Source organism: Nestor notabilis, unplaced genomic scaffold, assembly GCF_000696875.1.
Source record: "Nestor notabilis isolate BGI_N333 unplaced genomic scaffold, ASM69687v1 scaffold2432, whole genome shotgun sequence".
Taxonomy (NCBI): Eukaryota; Metazoa; Chordata; class Aves; order Psittaciformes; family Psittacidae; genus Nestor; species Nestor notabilis.
This window is the reverse complement of record NW_009916771.1, coordinates 18230-41118: the sequence shown is the minus strand read 5'-3', so window position 1 is coordinate 41118 and position 22889 is coordinate 18230. Positions and strand designations below refer to the sequence as shown.

The 22889-nt window shown below is 37.8% G+C and overlaps 1 protein-coding gene across 1 annotated transcript in view; it reads right to left on the bottom strand.

Annotated features, from left to right (window-relative positions):
- The window catches only part of APBA1 (amyloid beta (A4) precursor protein-binding, family A, member 1), a 33607-nt gene extending 19107 nt beyond the window's left edge, over positions 1-14500 (bottom strand). Inside the window, exons 1-3 of the mRNA XM_010024726.1 lie at positions 13349-14500; positions 3565-3645; positions 74-113 (exon numbers count right to left, since the gene is read on the bottom strand). Coding sequence (XP_010023028.1) covers positions 74-113; positions 3565-3645; positions 13349-14500 — 1273 coding nt within the window. The remainder of the gene's footprint in view (positions 1-73; positions 114-3564; positions 3646-13348) is intronic.
- Positions 14501-22889: the final 8389 nt, after the last annotated feature.

The following is a 22889-nucleotide window of genomic DNA, read 5'->3' as shown; positions in this document are numbered from 1 at the left end:
TATACGTTACAAATACTGGAGGTTTTTTGATATTAAAAAACATTTCGATTTAGAAATTGTAGAACTATCTTACCTTCAACATAGGTTGGAAATGAAGCCAAACTTTTTCTGGACTGTAATTAAGACAAAAAGGATTTCAAACAGAAGAGAGTATGAACAAATACGCCAAAAAATTAAAAAGTAAATCAGTCATAGTTACTAGTGAAGGAAAATCACCACTTACTAAGATTTACTTTATTTAGTATTTTCAAAATCTAAGCACCTACTAGAGTTAAATTTGATGCATTCTGTTTCTGTCTTTATCAGGCAACATGCTAAGGCCAGTTTTCAGTTACTTGTTGGTGTTCAACAGTATACTAATTGCTACCAATAGGTGTTCTACTTTTACTATCAACAAGTTGCACAGAAATACATCATATCTCAAAGACACTGGATCTTCCAACTAGGAATAAATGCATACAGGAATATATAGAATTATGCTATACTGAATACATGGCTTTCATAAGCCATGAAATCATCAGCCCACTCACTCATTCATTAACAAAATTCTGTCACTCATTACCCAAATCCTATTATTCATTAGGACTGTTCCTAGATGTATCCCTTGCATTAATGCAGCCCTTGCACTAAAAAGCTTTCCAAATTTCAAGATGTTAGGTAGCAAACTGTATTCTGTGGGGTAACTGAATTCACTAGCACTTCACCACCAACTCTGTGTACATTATCTCAAGCACAAAACTACACCTGGTAGCTTCAATTACATAAAAGGTAAAAAAATTTAAAAAATACTGACTTTCATATGTAAATACACAGTTCAAAGTAAGACTTTACTTGCAATAGCTATTTTGTGTGAAAGACGCTATGGCTAACACTCTGAATACCTGAAAGAAACACCTTCCAGTAAGTTTCACCATTTTGTTATAATCAATGAGGTAAACCACATAGGAAAACTTATCAAAGAAAATTCTTTATGGCAACATATAGATGGTAATAAGGATACTGAAATATCTGCTGCTATCCTATGTGTTGCAGGTAAGAATTTGGATACTCTGAGTATTACAAAGCTTGCCACTGAACCTGTCACTGGCTGTATTATAAGTAACTCCTCCAATGACTGCTTAATATAGTTTTATTAAAAGAAAACCTAGAATAATGCATAATATCTTAAGACATTTTCCAGAACATTTCCAGACAATATACATTGAAATACACACCAGATTATTTTCCTTTATGACAGGCAACTTACTAGGTTCTGGTACTGGTGGAAGAAACAGGTAAACTAGGAAGGTCAAAGTTATGTGGTAGGTCTGTTGACTAACCCCAAGAAATCTTTTCCATTGTAGCAAAGAGAAAATATATGTAGAAAGTAATATTTTTCAACCAGTGATGCTCATCTTGCCATAACATAAGACATGAAATAAAAGCAAAAGGTGTGCGATGGACAGCAGAGCCTGTGCAGCCTCTGAGTACTTGCTGTTCCACATGAAACTGACTAAACTGTACTGCTAAACCAAAAAAGCTCTCCATCAGAGATTGTACTAGCATAAATAAAGATGCCAATAAACAGGGACCTCCCACTGCCAAAGCACTTCAGCTTCTGTCAGGACACTGACATGTCTTTTCATATCTCTTTCATCTCTTCAGATGAATGTTTTCAATGGACCACCTACCCATACAGACTTTAAAAATTGTCTATAAGTGCTAGGGGTGCAGTGGTAAGAGGCAGATTCAACCACTTGACTCTGATAAACCTAGAAGGCAAACCCCCTATGCACCAGAGACAGCTCATGCATATAAATGCACTTTCCAAAGTTTTTTTTTTTTGTTTGTTTGGTTTTGGGTTTTTTTTGGGGGGGTGGTGGTGTTGTTTTGTTTTTTTTTGTTGTTGTTGGTTTTTTTGGTTTTTTTTTTTTGAAACAGAGTGAACACAGTCTGTTATTACAGATTCGGCAACTCTTCAGCAATCTGACTAGATAACGCAACTTCTTTTCAGGGCAGAGAGGTGTAAACTGTTATCACATATGCTTTTATTGCAAAAACTCACACGAAAAATCAAGGGATTTTTGTCATTACCCAGGTTGAAAGACACTCTACTAAGACCACAGGAATCGTAAAGTAACAGGTAAAGTTACCACTGGAGGAAACCTACACCTTTTAATTTTACATATCCATGAACAGTGAAATATCAAAGCCATTAATCTTTCATTTCTCTTGTTAGCCTCGTTGCTACCTAGTATTACGAAATTTATATTTAAAAATCAGGTTTCACTAAGACCTAAAAGTCATTTGCCAAAATTATGATGCTGCTTTATCACTGTTGTTCTTGCCTTGGAAGTACTAAAACAGGAATTATTGCTCATCTAAGGGAAACAAACAGCCTGACAGATTCTACTGTGAAACCTGGTTTACCATCTCTGACACTACGTGTGAACACAACCTAAAAACTGAAATGAGTAGTGTCTTGTTTATTTTCTTCCTTTGGCTAAGTTTATTGATGTCTAAAAACTGCTAAAAGTTAGGATATATATGAAGTGACAAAAATCTATACTGAGGAAAGCTAAAGGCTTTAACAAGCTAACAATACAGCAGATGAAAATTTAATGGTGCTATCTATTTTTAAAGGCTTTAGTATATGAGATTCTCAAGTCTTTTGAAACCTTTCATTATTGTCTAAATGCAAATACAGACTGGCACAAATACCTGCCTGTTACAAGCTTTTTTATCCCTTGACAATAGCAAAAGAAAGAAGAAATAATGGATTACTAATTAGTGTTTAATTTTAATCAGTATTTTCAATTATATTAGATCAGGTTTTTCCACTGTGCAACGTAACTCATGCACTGCTATCAGTAACAATAGGGTATCTTGTTAGACTACAGTTCCTACATTTTTCTGAAGTTTAAAAAACAAAAGACAAACAAACCAAATATTTGCAGATATTTCTGTTAACAGAGCCAGCCATTCTATACTAATCCAAATACTTCTAATGCCAAATTATTTTCTTTTCACACTGTGAGTTCTACTCACATGACTTATTTTGTGTTGGTAAGCAAGAAAGCATTTTATTTAGCTTTATTTTAAGAAGCCTGGAAATAAATTCTGACTGTGAATCACTGACAAGTAGATTTCTACAATGGCAAAACATTAGGCAGCACGAATTATGACCTAATTAATTTCATGTAAGCAAGCTTTTTCATCTGGCTGAGAAACATTTTTTTTCTTGGCAGGAATATATTCTGCAAGGAAAAAAAGAAAGGGCTGTTTTCTTTTGTCTTTGAGACAGAGATGATTTTGCTGTTTGATAAATCAATACCTCCCAGCCTGCTTAATAAATCCAGTGGCAGCTGAACACAGACTCAGAAATGCTCTGATAAACAGTCTTAAGTACATTGAAATTCAGTCAAACAGCCAGGCAAGCTTAAGGGAAAGGATCAACAAATCAGCTTTTCAAGTTTGTTGCAACTTTGGAAGAAGAGAAAGGATTGCACAGGTACAAGGGTGCAAGAAAAATAAAAAAGCATAAGCAACATGAAGACTGTGGATTTTAGAAAGATTTCACTCTACCTCTTTATTAGTGGAGGCCTCCTGCTGATGTTGCCTACTTGATTCAGCACCCCGAGGTGAAGAGGAATCTGGAGATGGAGACTAGACATGACAAGAAAATTAATAATAATCTGAATGACCAATGTAGAAATTCTTCTTTCATATTTTCCTCTAACTTGGCAGTGGAAATAAGAGATGAGGGGGAAAACCAAAACAAAACAATAAAAAAAACCCAAACCAACCAATCAAACAGATAAAAAAGCCCCAAAAAAACAACCAAGACAAACACTTTTAAAATGCAACCCTTGCTTTTTCTCATAGTGATCACATACCAGTATCTCAGTGGACTTACCCTCAACAGCTAAACCTTTAAAAAAACCCCTGTGTTTATTTGTTAGTAATCTAAGAAATTAAACATTTGGAAAAAAAAAAAGCTGTACAAGTAGCACTCAGTAAAAAAGTGTGATATGAAATTGTATTTTTGCAAGGCAGATGGAGGATCATCTGATATTGGTATTGGGCTGAGCTTTCTGAAGGCTGCAGGCAATACAAACCTATATCCTAAACTCTGATATGCTAGGAAAGAATAGTCACTAAGTAAGCAAGCTGTGGTAAAACAGGTGAGTTGACCATGACCAGAACACAGGGATTCAGCTAAAGATTACTTGGTCATCAAATTGAGGAGAGTGAAGAAAAGACTGCAATTTCCCCATAAGCACACATGCTCTCAGATATAATTAATCTGAAGTGCTAAACTAATCTAATCTGAGCAGAGGTAGGCCACAGTGATTGCCCACAAATGTTAATCTGTCATTTTAGAAAATAGCTTTTATAAATTGTACAAGGTATTACTAATGTATTCAAGGGCTTAATTAGAATATATTCAAGGACTATTTGATACCAGTGTAATCAAGAACTGTGATTCCTCATCTTAGATAAAGTGCAAATTCGGAAAATATTTCACAGTTCATACTACAATTTCAGTACTATACATGCTTTCTAGATCAGCTTTCCTCATTTTTCTCCTTTCACTGTAAACAATTCAGTGGAGAAACTGTCTTTCCAGTCCTGTCCTAGTTATTCATGATCATCAAGAATGACACAACAGAAAAACAAAGGGAACAGCATAGAAAAACACTATTATGGAATATCTAGACCTATGCGATCCTTCAGCAAGTATCTTGATAAATGGAAAGAATGCCTTGAGAAAGGCTATTTTAATCATAGCCAATTCATAATGAATGTTGGTGACACTAAAAAGCTGTTGTGACGTATCTACAGTGCAGACCAGGGGGAATGCTATGGGAGTATGACACAAGAACAGAGAGTGTGAAATTAATGAAGGTGATCAAAATGGAAGACAGTACAATGCTTTAACCCAGCAGGCATATTTAAAGGCAGATCTTAAGGACATACCTGCAAAATGTGCTAGTTCGCATGCCAAAATGTGAATTCTCAAAGGAAGGTTCAATATTTAGCTATACAAGCAGGGTTTTTACCCCAGCAGCCCTGGCATTCTGCACTCTCCTTTGATATAGGGAGTTTGGCCCTAGCTTTGCCAGCTCAGAATTTCAACACTGATGGCAAAACCATCAAATACTATAATTCTGGTTTCACAAACAATTACATGATATGGCTTTTCTCTAAGCCAATGATAATACCAGAAAAGAGCTACACTTCTAGTGCTCTGAGCTGGCAGCAGCTGCAGTCTAGGAGTTCCCTTCTCTATGCCCCCACTCTAGCTGAAACACTGAGTTCTATGAAATAGTGTACAAAAGAAAAACAAAAGAAAAACAATAAAAATAATTAAAAAAATAAATCTTAGAACTGCAAGCTTAGCTTCACAGATATGGAACAAACCAAGAAAATAGAATTCCACTCTATTTCTCTTCACCATCCTACTGTTAAAAGGTCTATCTTCAATAATTACTAAATATTAGAATTATAATTAACTAATAAAGGCTTCCAAAGAGTTAAGAAGCAATTCCTCATTATACAGATGAAAGTGCAGTCCTTCCACTTCCCTGTATTTTGAATTAAAACTGCATGGCAAAAAGGAGATGCAGCTGTACAATAGCCTCTGACCAGATGTAGCTGTGAAACGGTCCCTAGGACACAGGCATGTGCGTGGGTCATCACACTGAAGGGTTGCTTGCTGGATTCACACAGGGGCTGCAGGAGAGATAGAGGATCCCCACACTCGCCCTGTAACTCTGGTTACAGTTACATAGTGTCTCAACTGCACAAATGGCAACTCCTACTGACTTACTGAAGCATCCTCATAGTGCTCACATTCCCAACAGTTACACAGTGTTTCTGTAGTAAAATTAAATACAAAGGATGTGCAATACTTTCAACCTAATAATGACCAGTGGAATATTGTAGAATTGAACTTTAAATAATAACCAAAGATATAAAGTAGAGCATATTGGCTTTTTTAGCATCAAATGTCTCCACAAACAGAAAGGCATTTTAAATGCCTGAAAGCTCTTGTATTCATACACTAAAGTGCTAACTATAAATTATTTTATTTAAACCAGTCGGTTGCTGACATTAAAAAATTCTGCACCATTTAAAATGCATTAACAGTTACTCCAGTAGCACTACAAATACCCTTACTCAACCATTTTCATCTACAGAGTGTCAGAATTAAGCAACCATCAAAACGATCACATGGCTTTCCATGTGCTTCATCTGAATGCCTGCCCCAATTTCTTTTGGGAAAAAACAGAAAACAAACAAACCAAACCAAAAATGTTAACAAACCCAAATATCAAACATCCTATAAAGTTTGCTATGTGACATTACATGAGAACTGTCCCCAAAGACATTTGTACAAAAAAGTTCAGTCTTTGAAGAATAAGCACTCAGTTCTCTTCTGCATTGAAATGCACTTCTAGAGCTACCATATACAAGGCACAAGGAAAGAATGCAGTCACAGTAATAACAAGAAATATTTTGATACATCATAGTGGATAGAGAACTTACACAACTGATCAAACCACTACAACTGAAGTCTAAAATAAATTCTTAGTGACTGCTCTGCCATCTGTTAAAACAAGTTTTAGAATCCTAAGAAAAATACTGTCAGAACAAGTATAGTAAGTTCATGAAAAGCATGCTGTTATTACACAAAGAGGTCCATCAATGGAATTACAAAGTGTTTCCTTAGGAGCAGCAACAAAAAAGCACTAGTTAACCCATTTGTCCTCCCGAAATATGTACTTACATTTTTTTTACGATACTCAACCTGGTACATCCAAAAATTCTCCATCTCAATTTTGGCGTTGTTTGACTCTAACACGCAACTCACTCCACCTGAGAAACCTTCCTTGCTACTGTGCAGAGGTATTTAGTAACAGAACTTGTAACAGAAAAGGACTGTGTTCCACCTAACCTACCAAGATGCAGCTGGCTACTGAATAGCTCATGAAACTCTTGCTTTACAAAAGCAGTGTTGTTTTACCCGCTTTTACCAGCAGCATATCTTAAAAGAGTGTAAGCTAGTGGGTCACGTCATCACATACAAGGCTGGGACAGAGGGCATGAAATCAATAAATAATTCAGTAATGCAAGGTACACTTAAACAAAAGGCCATTACTTACATGACACTAATGTCTACACAAGGTTTCTTTGCAGAGGAATGGCAAATATTGTCTTCCTGTACATTAGCTCAGAGGAGGCAACTGGATAAGGCAAGGCTTTTAAATTTATTTTATTTTAGTGATAAAAAGGTACCCATACACATTAGACAAATGCCAAAGCAATATGAAAATATTCAGGTCCCACATGCAAGTATAATTTCACAAGCACTGCCCAGTACAGCTCAATTATGGCAGCAAATGTCTTTGTTTTTATCACAACTGTGCCACGGCAGAGTGTCGACTGTGATTTGAACAGTTCAAGTTCTATTCATTAAAATGTAGACCGGGACCACCAACATATTCATAGCTTTTAGACAACAAAAAGTACCCATAAAGAATAGAACTGAAAGCTGAAGTTCCTTACAATGCTAAACATCACTATCAGGCATCTTTGTGTAAATTTGCTTTAACTACATTGTTAAAAACGGAGAGTTTGAAATAGTAAAGCCAATTCAGAACTATTGTACACATACATGCATATTGTGGCACAATGTATCAATTTATAATTGTGACATAAGGGTGAAACCCAGCTTCGACTGTAGTTGTGGTATAATTGTAATTGTGGTGTAACTGCCTCTGTGCATACCCAGTGCACTTATCCACCAGTTAGCAAACTGATGGCTGGTCCAGGACCTGCCCCTGGCCAGTTTGTGCACAGATGATACGAGCTGACCTGAGACAAAGCCAACTGAAGTGCTCACTTCAGAGCAACACATTTGACTAATTGCTATACAACCTCTCCATCCAGGAATTTCAGGCAACCTCAGAGATTCCCCCATCAGGTTCTTCCTGGGATAAGTAAGAGGCACAATTCATAACTAGAGGGTGCTAACTACTATCCTGGGTAGGTTGGCTGGCTGGCCCAACAGCTCTCTCACACAGTTTCTGCTGCAAAAAGAACCAAACTGCATACGGATAAGAAACTTTCTGGTAGTCAACAGAAACTATTCCTGCATATGCAGATAAGGTCGTGTATGACAGACAATCACATGTTCACACAGTTTATATAGAAGGCGTTTCATATGTAGCTTAAGGTAAACCATAGTAATGGACCACGTGTGCTAGAGTGGCCATGTAGGATCACAGACCAGCTGTATGTAAGACCTGAGAGCAAAAGCAGTCTGGGGAGTCTTAGTCTGGGGAATCTCCCCTGATTCAGCTGATAATGCCCTGCAAGGATGAAGCCTCCTGACAATTGCCACCATCTGGACAACGACTGACAATCTCACTTGAAAGACCTCACTGTCTACACGTTACCTATGCGAAAGCTCTGAATAAACTACCTTTTTAAAAACAAACAAAGTGCCCATGAGTGTCTCTGGGTTGTATTACTTCTCTGAGTGTCACTGAGTTGTATTTCTTCAGTAAAATTAACAGAAGTTACAAAAATAGAGATTTTGACCTAAGCAATAACTGTGTACCTCTGTCAAAGTCTTTGAAGAAAGACCCCCACCTGTTACTGTTCTATACTAAGTCCCAAATACATAATAAAAAATATACCTAAGAATATACAGAGGTTTGGATATGACACAGAAAAGTCTGAATGAGCGAACAATAAATATAACTGAGCCTGTTAGGAAAAGATGGTCCTTCATTCTGCCCATTTCAGGTCTCTTGGGCACCTGAGCCAATAGCAGGGACTATGCAGTATCACAACCACAAAATGTGAGTTGGTAACTTCTCTTCGAATAAAATCTTAGGCTGTATGGACTCTGACTGTCTGTCAGATCACACACACATGCAACATGGGTAAGGTCTGTCCAGCAGCATGCATATTGGATGGAAGGCTGCCAGCACAGCAGGGCCCCTGGAAGCTGGTTCAGTGCTGGCTACTTCTTACTTTCAAGTACAGACTTCCTTAGCTATACTTTCACTTGAACTCATAGTTTGAATGTAGCTTCCTGTATCACTCTGAAAAAATTAGTGTGTATCTCTCAAGTGTTTCCAAAAGACTTTAACTATACCAAGTGCTGTTCTAGTTTTCAACAGCACAGAAACATCACTTGAAAGTGCTTTAACCATTCAACAATTAAAAACCATACTGAAACAAAAAACAACAAAAAGTATTAAAGGGGCTATGTATCCAGTGCTCACTGTGATTTAAAAGCCTGTAACTCATCTGGAGAGTGTTTGTCTTCAAGGAGACTAATTGATAAATTTAAGCTTTCTTCAATGTGATCAGTGAATCAGCATAAATTTTCATCCCTGGATATTAAGCGATTTTTGCTTGGGTTTTTCTGGTTTTGTTTTTTTTTTTTTGTTTTTTTTTGTTTTTTGGTGGTTTTTTTTGTTTTTTGTTTTGTTTTGTTTTGTTTTTTTTATTTTAAATGATTTTTTGTTTGAGGCTTTTGGATCTGCTTTTTTTTTTATGGTCTCACATAGATGACAGAAAGATAACCTGTATTCTGCTTAAAAAGTTTAAAACAAGTTTAAAAAGGCCTGCTCAGAAAAAGAAAATATTCTATCAATATAAACTCATCTCTGTTTCATTTCTTTTCTTTCTCTCTCCCTCCTCCCCCTGCCTTAGTTCATCTATTACTGAAACCTGCTTAATTATTTAAAACAGACTTGTCTATTGCCTTGTTAATAATACATTAATCCTGCTGTGGAAAAAGTGAAGCAAATTCATCTCCATGAAAACACCTCACTGCTGGAGTTACCAGAATTGAGAAAATCCTGCAACTGAGAACTCAAAGGTTGAAATAAAATATATGTAACCAAAACCAAGAGCAAAGCAAAACACTGCAACTCAGATCTGTTCTACCTGAAATTCAGCTCTGAATTTCTGCTTCATAAATTCAAACCATCCATGTACATGGTTTTACTTTACATTAGGGTTTATTCTAACACGGCAGCACCTCAAGTGTCTGCAGAGGAACAGAGATTGTGAACACTAATGAGAGGGCTTTGCAGAACCAAAGTCTTGGCACACAGCAACAAACTATGACCTGCAGGTCAACAAAACTTGGATTTCAGATTTATAACCCCATGTATATCTGAATAGACCTCAGAAAAAGGACATGGTATTTAGTTCTGAAATGGAGAATTTCTCCCTTCAAATCACTGTTTTGTCCTAATTACGGCAGAAGTGAAGCAGGCAGCCTTCTCTGCACAGGAGAGGACAGACATACTCTTTAACTGCTTGAGCTTTTTTGTCTTTCAGTGCTTTTCTCAGCATGTCTCTGTATTTCCATAACTAAGCAAGCCTCTATTCTCAAAGCTCTATAACATTTTTAAGATGTTTTTTTAGACCTTCTATACAGTACATAAGCTATTATATTTAACTGTATTCTGAGATATCTACTACACAAAACTTTTCCATCATAATGCCACATTTCTTGCAGTTGTGCAGCTCTAACTACTGCTGTACTCAAAAAAGACATCCTCACAAGGCCATATCTAAGTGATGGTCTGCTTTGGTTTAAAAAATGTTCTGATAAACAGATTTTGGAAATATATGCCCATTATTCATATCTCATATGTGTAACAAATGTCAAAATAAAAAATAAACATCCTACTGTATTTATTCAAAGGACACTGAGATATTTTTTCAGCTTTTATCAAATAGACACAGCACCTTCCCCACAAAGTAGATGTCCAGACTGTCCCTGAAGCATGTGTCACTAAACTGGCATGCACAAGGAACACAACAGCAAATACTCTCCATTGTTAAATATTAAGCAGGTACTTCCATACATTATTTATTTATTCACAGAAGTCTGCTACCTGCCTCCTACACCACAGGACAACCAGAGTTTATTAGAACAGAATTGCCCATGGGCTGTGAGCAATTTTTTTTTTTGTATACCTGCTAAACATTTCTTTTGAGAAGAAATATATAGGAATGACTGAAAGTCCTGGTAGGTTAAACTGTGACTAAACCTGGAAATAGGGCATCTTAAAACCAAATGGATATAATGATCTTTAGCTTTCCTACCACCGCAGTCTTTCCTAACAGTCCTAAACTATATGCAGCTGCAGGTAAGCTGAACACTTCTGGAATGCTGTCAATGTATCATCCAAATTCTCAGCATGCTGGAGTAACAGTGGTTTTCTAGTGAAAAAAGGCAAAGGAGGCTGTCATATTTAATGAGACTCAACTGCAAATCATTCTTCTGACTGGCTTCAGTGCTCTCTCATGGAGAGCTCCTAGCTAAATAAAAAGTAACTGCTATTTGGATCTAAAGAGGTCTTACCAGTCTCAATATCATATGATTATGAACACAAAATAATTACAGATATTTAGAGGGAAGTTCTATCTCTAAAAGTAAAATGGCTTTGTTAAAAAAACAGCGTAGAGACAATTTCCAAAGTAATCTAGCAAAATAACTGAAGGTAACAAAAGCACCCACAATGCATCACTTATTTGCAGCTCCTTGATAGTTCTGGGGGAAGAAAAAGGTGTCTGCCTGAAGGTAAACCACTCTCTTTATGTAATTCCTTCTTATTTCAAGGCCAGTGTTACACATCAGACTGAATAACGTCTCTGGCATATACTGGTTACACTGAAAAGCTCCTGTTTTAGATCCTGTTTCGTTTCTCAAAGAAGATAAAGGAAAACCTACATTTAGATGAAGGGGCTTCAACTATATTTTTAGTAGAATTGATCACTCATGGCCACTAAGTCTTAATTCTAGGAATGCTTTGTTAAAGAAAGCAGGCTGTTCGGACTGTTCATGAGTTGTCATCTGAATTAAAGAATCCAGTAAAGCAAATGCATATCTCACCTTCAGCAAACCCTAAAACTCCTACCCAGTCCCAAGTTGCTTCTTTTACAACATGTACTGCCCATAATCTGTACAGACTTTCTAAATAATTTGCCTAATTTACTTCCTCTTTTACTGTCTGCCCACACATCTACAACCATCATTTGTCCTTGAACTGAGATGAACTGTTGTTTTGAATCACTGATTTGATTACCAGCCAGCTATGAAAAATATTGAGTAAGAAGTTAACTTTTGATGCAAAACACAAACCCCTACGTACTTAATACCTAATGTAAGTACAGACCAATGGAAACATCTGTTTTGTTTACTAGATGAACATACCAGGCTGAGCACACCTTAGAAAAGTTAAATTCTGCAAGGTGCAGCAAGATTTTGGAAAGCAGCTGGAGCACCTTCAGGAAGGATTCAGTGCTTTTAGAATTCCCAACCTAACATCACCGAGATCATCATGGTACTGGGTGTTACAATTACGAAGCAAGTTAAAAATCAGGAAGCAACTGAAAGTTCCTTGATCCTTCCAGACAAAGACAGCACTTACAGACACAGGCAATATGGTGAATGAAATGAACAACAAAAGAATAATGTGATCTATTAAAAAAAGGAGAGAAAAATAAGTAACTGCTTTTGGAAAATACTAAAGTTAGAAATAATTGTTGTCCCATATAGAATAACCTGGGAACATTGCTTTAGCCTGATTTGTGCCTGCTAATCAACTTAGTAACAGACATAATTTAAAAAATATTGTAGAAGTAATTTTTGTAATAAAGGTTGTTATTTTAAAAAAAAAAACAACAACAAAAAAACGTAAAAAAAACCCCAACCAATCCAAACATACTCATCACTGTGCGTTTCCAACAGTTTTCCAGGAAAAAAAATAATCACAGAATGGTTTGGAATGGACAGGACCTTAAGATCATCTACATTTCTAGAGCCTGCAAGTGGACAAAAACCTGCAACTTTTCTGGAATATGGATCTGATCTACAGTACCATCATAAAGAATATTAACAGATTTCTGCTGGCACTGTTAGGATTGTTATGTGACAAAAAATGAAATTTAGGATTAACAGAAACACACAAGGATGGATAACAGAGGACAAAGTGTTTGGTAGCTGTTCTAAGACATCCCATGGCAGTAAAAACTGAACAGCATTTGTTTCAGAAAAAAAAGTACAGAGCTACATGTGACAAATTTTTGTATAGTGTAACGGGTCAGCAGTGCTTCATAAATTAAAATGTGGCCCACTGATCATGCACATGATTACCTCTTACATGCTCTCTAGAGTACTAATTTAAAATTGACAATGCACTAAATATTTTACTGAAGGGTGAGTCACAGAGTAAGGACAAAATGCACCCTCCTTCACTGCCATTTTTGTCACAATTAAAGTAACGAGCCACACATAACCGGAGAAACGAAAGCTTTGTATACTCACATCGCCATCTAGTGGCCTCTGGTCGTCAGAGTCCCTGGTTGGACTGATGTCCTGCCTCATCACCCATATCGGCTCCTTAGGTTCATCAGGGGTATAAGGAGAACGGATGGTCCTTGTCTTCACTTCCTCAATAGCCTCTTTAATATCCTTGATGGCCAGTGAAATTGCATCTCTCTTTTCCTTACTGTACCTCTGTACAGATTCTCCTGAGCTGGATGTAACTCGAGAACCAGCCGGGAGCTGGCCATTACTTTCCTGCCCACCACCAGCAAGAGCATGACCATGCTCCAAACTCTGCTCTGCCTCTGGCATGTCTTCAGTTGCCTTGTCTAAGCTCTGGGAGCTCATGCTCTGCTTCACCTCTGCTACAATCTGATCAATGTCCTCCTCTTGCTCATAACTATCCATTCTTGGGTAGGGTGCAAACTCTGCCTCCTTCTCAGGGCTGTCAGACTCTCCATCAGACCGTTCATCATAATGGTGAAGGCGAGCACCAAGTGCCTCCTTGCGGTAATTATCAGCTTCTTCCCTTTCCCGCTCATACTGTTGGATACCCTCTCTAGCATCAAGGTCTGGTGTATCTCCTATCTCCTCGTACACATGCTCCTGCAGCCCATAGTCAGCATAAGGCTCAGCATACTGTTCATCTTCTCCTCGGTGGAAGAGCCGATGTGTGTAGACATAACCCGAGTAGGCTGCATTCATGGCTTCCTCATGTTCGATGGAATGGAAATGTAAGTGATTAGGCAATGTTTGATTATGAATGGCCTCACCATGCTCAGCCTCAGCATTCTCTGTGTACTCTTCAGACTCAGGCCTGTACTGCACAGCATATGCGCTCTCATCCTCATTTTCCTGAACTCTTTCTGTGTCGTAACTGTCCTCCACTGTGGCTATCACATCCCCTTCTGCAGTATCTGTGTGATTGTGGAAACCACTCTCAGTGCTGGCTGACCGAGCTAACATCCCTTCCTCCTCCTGCCCAGACAGGCCTCCTTGGCTGCTGTTTGTATGTCTTGGGTAGCGAGTTGCATACCGCTGTTCCTCTTCTACCTCTGAGTGTTCCAGGTCAGCCTCCACTGATTCGTTCACTGCTCCATTTGCTGGCTCTTCACTCACCTCCCCCTCAGACGGTCCAACCAAATGGTTCATGGCAAATTCTGGTGGGTAGGTCACTTATTGTATTGACATTTTGTCTATCACAGCTGGAAAGAAAAAAAAACCAAACCATTTAATGTTACTCTTAAAAAAGGTGGAGTCAATGAATACAAGCAACAAAAGGCACCCTTCCTTTCACAGCAAAGTGTTTCACTTCATGAGCTCCAAAGTCAGGCAACAGTCAGCAGAACAGTATGACCTTCCATTCAAATGATTTCCTGCAGCAGCAAGCAACAGTGATCTCCTGAGGGACTGCACTTTTCGCTTCTGTGTACAAATTCTTTGTGGAAGAATTACTTCCAAGCAACCCCTTGGAGATGCTTCCACTGACTGCTCTGGCATTTCAATAACATTGGCAGGCACATGTCAGAAAAGCTAACTATGGCCAGCAGCTCAACCATGGTAGAGACATGACAGAAATATTCTACCCTTGCTCCACCTCTCCCTATAACTCACTAATTCGGTGCAAGGGAAGGATGCTGTAGTGTAAAATGACAGATTTAGTCCCATTACAAGAGTCTGCGACTGCTCAGATACGTGACAGCTATACACACTACCCTTCTTGAGTATGGTACCTTCAGGTGAGACAGTCAACCTAAGCACTAATCATTAGAAATAAAAATGTACTCTCAAGGTATCTGAAGCACCTGTTCCTTCTCCCTAGGGAAGCCCAAGACAACTAGATACAACACAGTTACCATCATGAAATGTACCTATAATCACTTAAGATGACTTCTACACCATACCTCTTCCCTAAAATATGGCAAACACATTACTAATATTCTTAACCATGACCACATTGAAGACTAGTGAGGCATCTTAGCCTTGCTGACTTTGAGAAAAGATTATATAACAACTAGAGATGTCTGCCCGTAATAACAGGCCATAAAAAAAGGCCACAGAAACAGCAGAACTCCATAAGAATATACATTAGCTTCTAGAGGTTTCATGGAGCAAACAGGCCTACCTAGCTCAGAATGCTTCGTTTTATGTAAGAGCTTCAGCTATTTTGAAGCTTGACCTACATTTTTAAAACGTAGTGACTTAGTGGTCCCAAGTCAAACCACATATCTGTAAATAAAATACAGGTCTGGCCTGTGACTTAGTGATAAGTACTAAAAGAAAAGGTACCTTTTGGAAGAGTTCTAACTTGAAGGATCTATAAAAGCATGGGCCAATTACCAATTACAAAAATAATGTGAATGTAAAATAGAACATGAACTAAATCTTCTGAACTGAGGCAAGGAGGCTCAGGTGGCACTTTGCTGACTAGATGAGCTCTGTACAAAAGAGCTGTGGGATTAACTTCCTGTGGTGAGAAAGCAACTGTAATTTCAGTTGCCCTGTATAAGGAAAGTTAACAGGCTGGCAAGGCTAGGTGGGAATTACTTGCACCATTCTTCCATGGGAAATCCAGTGGGTGCAGCTTCCACCTCAGCGAACCATCCTTGTCCTTGACACACCTAATGTTTTAGCCTTTAAAACTTAGGAGTCCTTAAAAAAAAAGAAGAAAAATATATTCTGGCCCTTGTTCCAGACAGATCCTTTAATTTTCAGAAGCAGCTCATACATAGTTTTTGCAAATGTATCATGCTGTGTTTGACCTGTAAGACTTGCCTTTCCTACCCTCATCACAGGAGAGAAAAATGTACAGTATATGATACAGTATATATAAAAATGCACTTATAATACCTAATAAATCACATTAACTGAACAGATAAAGATGTTCTACACAAATTAATCCTTTTTCAAAGTAACTATGAAAAAACTCAGTTTGTTTCTTCCAGCTAAAGAAGGTATGTTAGTAAGAAGCCTTCAGTGTCAAGGTACATTTTTTCCCAGCTAAGACTTGCAAGGAATCAGGAAAGAATGGGCAGAATACAGGTATGTATATAATGGTATGCCAGAACTAACAAACCAAACACTCTTCCCCCACACAGTATATGATATATTTTAGTAAACAGCAACAACAATATTGGAGAGCTTTCCTTTTTAAGCTCACAAAAAGAAGGGTGAAGATGCCAAGGCGTAACAGCCTTTTGAAAAAAGTCCATCCCAAGCAGGATTACCTGCTCCCACTGAAGTCAGTTATAAAATTTCAACTGCTTTGCACATAGATAGAGTTAGGCTAAAATAGAGGTCTGTTTAAAAATTCTACCTTAAATGTGTTGCATTCAAAGTAGCCCCTAACTCACACCTAAGTGTCATTGGTCACCCACAGAACAAGGGCAGTATTAGCTCAAAGAAATGAAGTTACATGTAAACACAGGATGATGACCAATTTTCTGAAATCTTTTATGTATCCTGCCATATCTTTAACTTAGAATCACAGAATGGTTTGGGTTGGAAGGGACCTTAAAGATCATCTAGTTCCAACCCTCCTACCATGAGCTGGGACACCTTCTACTGGACCAGGTGCCTCAAAGTCCTGTCCAACCTGGCCTTGAACACTGCCAACAATGAATGGGGCAGCCACAGCTTCTCTGGGCAACCTGTGCAGTGTCTCACCACTCTCACAGTAAAGAACTTCTTCCTAATGTCTAATCTAAATCTCCTCTCTTTCATTTTACAGCCATTCCCCCTTGACCTGTCACTACAAGCCCTTGCAATAAGTCCCTCTCCAGATTTCCTGTAGGTCCCCTTATGGCACTGGAAGGCTACTCTAAGGTCTCCCCAGAGCCTAACAGGTCCATATCCTTCCTATGTTGGGGGCCTCAGAGGAAAAATGAATGGTGTTGGGAGCTAATTATCTTAAACTGGAAAAGAAGGTAAAATTCAACTATATGAAGACTACCTATACCTCAAGTCAAATAAGGTACCAAATGCCACAATATTTACAACAAAAGTTCTGACAATTTCTGAAATTTTGTGATCCTGTTTTAGAAGTCTTAATACATGCTCGTAAAATAATGCATATTATGGACAGACAACATTATTGATACGTCTAGCTGTGAGAAAAAATTATAGAGATTATAAACCATACAAAATATTGCTAAAAACATCTGAGAGCCCCACCATTCTCCTTTTCAAATGGAAGGTTTCCAAAGTTCCATGTGTGAAATTGCTCTGCTTTGAAGAATGATCTCAGGTTAATTTCAGATACTGAAAATTTCAAAGGTGTGTATTTTGAGGGGATGAAGAGGAAACTTTAAGCTTTACTTGAAGCTTTTTACTGAAAAAAATCCTATTCTCTTTGCCGTTCCTCCAATAATTTCATTTTAATTTAACTTTTTAGTTTTGCAACTAATAAAGTATTATTATCAAATGTATTTTGGAAAAAAAAAAAAGGAGACATTTTAATTGCTAGAAAAAAAGATACATAAACTTATAAAATTGTAGATTTCAATAAATGCCCTAGGTCACCTAAGCCCCAATATACTTCAGTGAGAAGTAAGCTTCTAAGTCAAGTACATTAATTAGACTGTTTAACAATCAGTCTTTATGACAGTAATTTATAGAATCACCTATTAAGGCTGGGTGTTAGAACCACTAAATCCCTTTTCATATATGGTAACTGGAACACTAAACCCCACATTTTTTAATTCTTAGTAGCACTTCCCTCAAGTGAATACAAGGTCTGCCTGATTTTTCTCACCAGGCCTTCCATAAGTACTTTATTTCCAGCAAGCAATCAAAAATCAATAACCTACATAAAATGCCATAGACAGAAGAGAATTTAAGCAAGAGAGGTCATCTGACCTTGGAAATAAAGACACAGCACCCATCTGAAAGATATTATACTCTCATACTAATTACTGTGAACAGCAGCTGGGCTCCAGTAATCAAACATACAAGGGAAAGTGCTCTGTAAGCACTCTCAGCTTTGCACTCAGGGCTTGATGGACGAATCTGTCTTCAAAACACAGAAATCAGAGGTTGATTACTACTGCAACCAGCTCTTTGCTGAAGGTTAAACTACCTTTGTGCCTGTAAAGAAATAAAATTAAACATCTCCATGTATTTCTGAAGCAACATAAATAAAAAGATTTAAAACACCACCAAGAGGCATACTATTACCTCAGAGCAAGACCACAACATCGATGCCCATTGCTACTCAGGAAAATACTTGTAATAAAAAAGGTGAAAATGTGAGTATTCAGCTTCCAATCTGGTTTGTAATTTGTTTCCCAAATACCTATAACATGTATAATTGTTTGCTTTCTTGTGCATGCAGGCAGAAATGAAGCTTTTAAAAAATTACTATTATTTCCAATATGCTTCTTGGAGTTTACTGCGTAAGAGCACTATGCATTGTATTTTCACAGTCTAATACTGACCGTTTGGAATGAAAGATCACACTACTGATAGCTATGTGTACTACTGTTAGTGTCTCAGAACAAAAGCTGTGTATATCAGCTTTTGGAACCAAGATTACACACACACATTTTTTTGTCACATATGGGATAACAAGGTAACTCAGCTAAGGAAGGGACCAGAGGAGGTCTCTGGTCCAAGCCCTGCCCAAAGCACAGCCAACTCCAACTGTATCTAACACAAGGGCTCCAGCCCCACCATCTCGGTGGCCCCTGCTCCTCTCCAACCAAATTGTCAGTGTCATTCCTGTATCTGGGACCCAAAGGGGAGGCAGTACCCATGTGGGGTCTGACAAGCACTAAGCAGAGAGGCCAGCCCCTGCCTTCCCCTGGCTCTTGGGCTATATCCTGCTCACACTACCCAGATGCCCCCTTCCCTTTTTTCCCTGCCACAGCCATGTCCCAGCACTGCTCCTTGGCCACAATAGCCCCAGCCTCGATCATTGCAAGGGGTATTTACCTACATAAGTCTTTTAAATGAATCCTTTCATTTATAAGAAGCATTAAATTTTATCTTATTTTTCAGAACTCTTTCAAGAGAAAAGTTAGTATGCCAGTTGAGTGTGTAAGCAAAAATAGTTTTGTCTTCTCTAAAAGACTTTGGACCTATATACATCTATGTCTTTCATTAACAAATTGCTATTTGAATATATTTACCCATAACTACAGGTAACATTAGAAGCAAAGAGACCTGACTGGATTTGCAAAAGCATCCCAAAAATAAGTGCAAGTTGTCCCAGTACATTCTGCGCTGAGGAATTTACAAAGCTCCTAAGTTTTTCCAGACTCCAGCACTACACCAATGTTTCACTTGAACATACAGTTATCTCAGCTAGACATATGAACACAAGCTACCTTTCAAAAAACCCAACATAGTCTTTCAGCAACTATGTGTCTTTAAGACACATCTTCAAAATATTTTAATTTTTTTTTAATGAGCTCCTATGGTATAAAATGACTGAGACTTCAACAGCATATGCAATGCCCCCTCAAAGTGAATTCCCCACCTCTCCTGTGCTAGGCAACTCTTTTCTGAACTGTAATCTGATTGGGAAACCTGATTACTTCTGCTGCCATGTACTGTGTAACCTCACCCAAAACAGCTTAAAAAAACCCCAGATCCGTGTGAAATGTATGCTTCTTGCCAGTCAGTGAAAGCAGCACCTGGAAAGTGACATTAACACCCCACCACATACACACACATACACACATTGGTTTATGAACTATAAACACTCCTAGTACTGTTACCTGTAAACTAGAAAAGCTATATGCACAATACTGCTCTACCTAGAAAGTTTTCTACAAGTGCTTTTGGAATCCTTGTATCACTGTAGTATTTTAAACATGTTAAACATATTAGTTTCAACACTCTAAGTTGCCTTTAATATTTCCTGCAGAGTCTTTTACTGAGATTTGGTTCATAATAGCCTTGGAATCTTCCATTCCTGAGTCCCAAAGCTGCTTCTGAACTCAGCAGGAGCAAAGTTTAAAACACAAACTACTGTTTAAAGCTCAACAGAAGAGCCTTTTGTTTTCTAGTAAAGTATGTAGATTTCAAAAAGGGGTTGCTTTTACCCAAATAAACCTTTTCTGACCGCAACTAGCCTAAAAGAGCACACAGGTCGTTAACAAAAAGTAAAGAAATACCGTTATTAAAATAAAAGTATGCTGTACACCAGCCTATGCTTACAACATCATCTCAGACTAACCCTTTTTCTTATCCTGTGTCTATTATGTTATTTTATAATTGACTGCGTACTGGTCATCAGCTGTTCAGTGTCTCAGGTTCAGTGGAACCGGAAACTAATTTTATTTCCCTTTCCCCTCACTCCCCAGATGTTAAAGGTAAAGAAGTTAATTCGAATTTCTGCTTCCAATTTTAAAATCGTTTACATCAGCTCCTAATTATCTCTTTAAATTGAATTGGCTAAGTAACTAAATAAATGGGAACATGTCACACAACATGTGTTGTGGAGTCTGAACATGTCATCACTCCCCGAATAACAGATAACAGAGTACTAGGACCATATAATGTTTTCGCTCAACAGCATTTTTAACTCTCAGTTTTATTAATCCTACACCAAAGACACTTAAAAAAAATTAATCTCAAATCCCAGACTGTAATTCACTGAAGGAATAAATCTGACTGCTCTCAGCACCAGAATAATTAAGCATCATAAATAAAATTCCGGCAAGAGTTAAACTATGGGAATTCAGGGTTCTCTTTCACTCTGTTGTGATTCTCTGACAGGTTACTGCTGGTTTTGTTCCTGGGAGTATTATGGATGCATCTTGAATTAGTGTCCAGATAATCTAAAATTTTGACCATTGGAGCTGTTACTCTGGTATTTAAATCATGGTTACTAATAAAATCCACTGCCAAAGAAGAAAGAGAAATGGAAATAGGGTACAACTAATGCCAAAGCATAACATTTAGGATCAAATTACAATGTGAGACTAACTTCAGTCTTTAAGTACAATTACTAGAAACGAATCTTTACTAAATCTGAGCATACTGTTGTTTGTAATTTTCCATTTTTTCTCCTCTGTGTAAAAGGGCAGAACTGTCTCAGAGAGCACAGGTGAAAATGCTGACTCTCCAGTGATGAATTCTGAATGCAAATAATGTTATTTTTACACTAGTGACATTTTTATAGCAATGAAATCTATGTCTTTTTCTCTAAACAGAGGGCCTAGATCTACCAAACAAACAAAACCCCAAATTGATCCAGCAAGCCCAATACCTTTTCCATCTCCTTTGAGATGCTATTAATAGTGTGATACAGAACAAATGTAGACAGACCTAAAAAGTGTGATCCAGCAAGCTGCAGGCTATCTTCAGGGTGAGTAAGAATGCCTCAAGCTTCACTCACAGAGAGAGTAAGAATTAGGATGTCCAAAAACCCCTTGGATTTTCCTCTGGTACACATAAAGATATTCTGGTTGCGACAGCCTTGTTCAACTGTATTCTTAGTTGCTGTAGTACAGTCATCACGCAACATATCTTTGACATAAATGAGACAGAAGATATATGAGCCAAGAACCAAGATTCAGAACACTCTGCATCTGTTGAAACTTTCGAGTAACTTAGTCCTCCTGATTTAATAACTTGAAATGATACTGTAAGGGGAAAATCAATTTGTTACGGAAAGTAAAGTTTTCAAGTAAGTTAAACTCTGTATTTTTTAATTCTTTTATTCAGCCAAGCACAAGTTGCATCAGGTACACAAGACCATTTGGATGGTGTTGAAACAACTTCAAGAAAAGAAGAAGGGTCTCTAGAATTTGAGGGAAAGCTCTGTAGCAAGTATGCTGCTTTCAGGAAAACCAAGTTAAACAACAGACTGTAAAGTCCAGCTAGTTAGTCTGGTAGACCAATTAGCTTTTCTTCAGTGGAGAGAAGCAAGTTACAGAATACTGTTTCCAGGAGATATTGTTTAAAAAAAAAACCAAAAAAGAAAAAAGCTGAAGTAGCAGAATAGTGCACATGTGGAAGGAAAAAAAAACCCAAACCAAGAAAAACAAAAAAACAAAAAAAGCCTAGGACACCTAAGCAGTAACTTTTTTACTTCTTAAATGCATCTGTAACAAATCTAGTAATTAGTAGGCAACTGAGGAACACATCTTGGTCTAAGAATCTGTTTCCTATTTTCCTGAACCCAAATCCAAAAGTACAGGATGAACTCATCGAAACGGTACAGAAATAGTACCGTGCAACAGAAGTAGTGCTGAAACCCCAGTAGCTTTGTAGTTTCTGTCATATGATCAGTAAAAGGATTTGTTCTGAGGCGCTTTTATTACCTTCAAGCTGAGTTTACTCCCTCATGAAAAGCAATCATGGCTCAGACAGCATAAAAGTAAGCTATCTTATCCTCCTTTAATTCATTTTATTTCACAAGTTGTAAAGGAGCTATACCTGAGTTACGTCAGAAAAGTAGATATATAAGGATAGATGGGATACAGAACTTACCTTTCATAGTATAACACAGACTTACAAATGTACCACTGCCAGGCAACTGTAACACCTAGCTACTGAAAACACTAGATTTTACAATCCACCTCCCCCCACT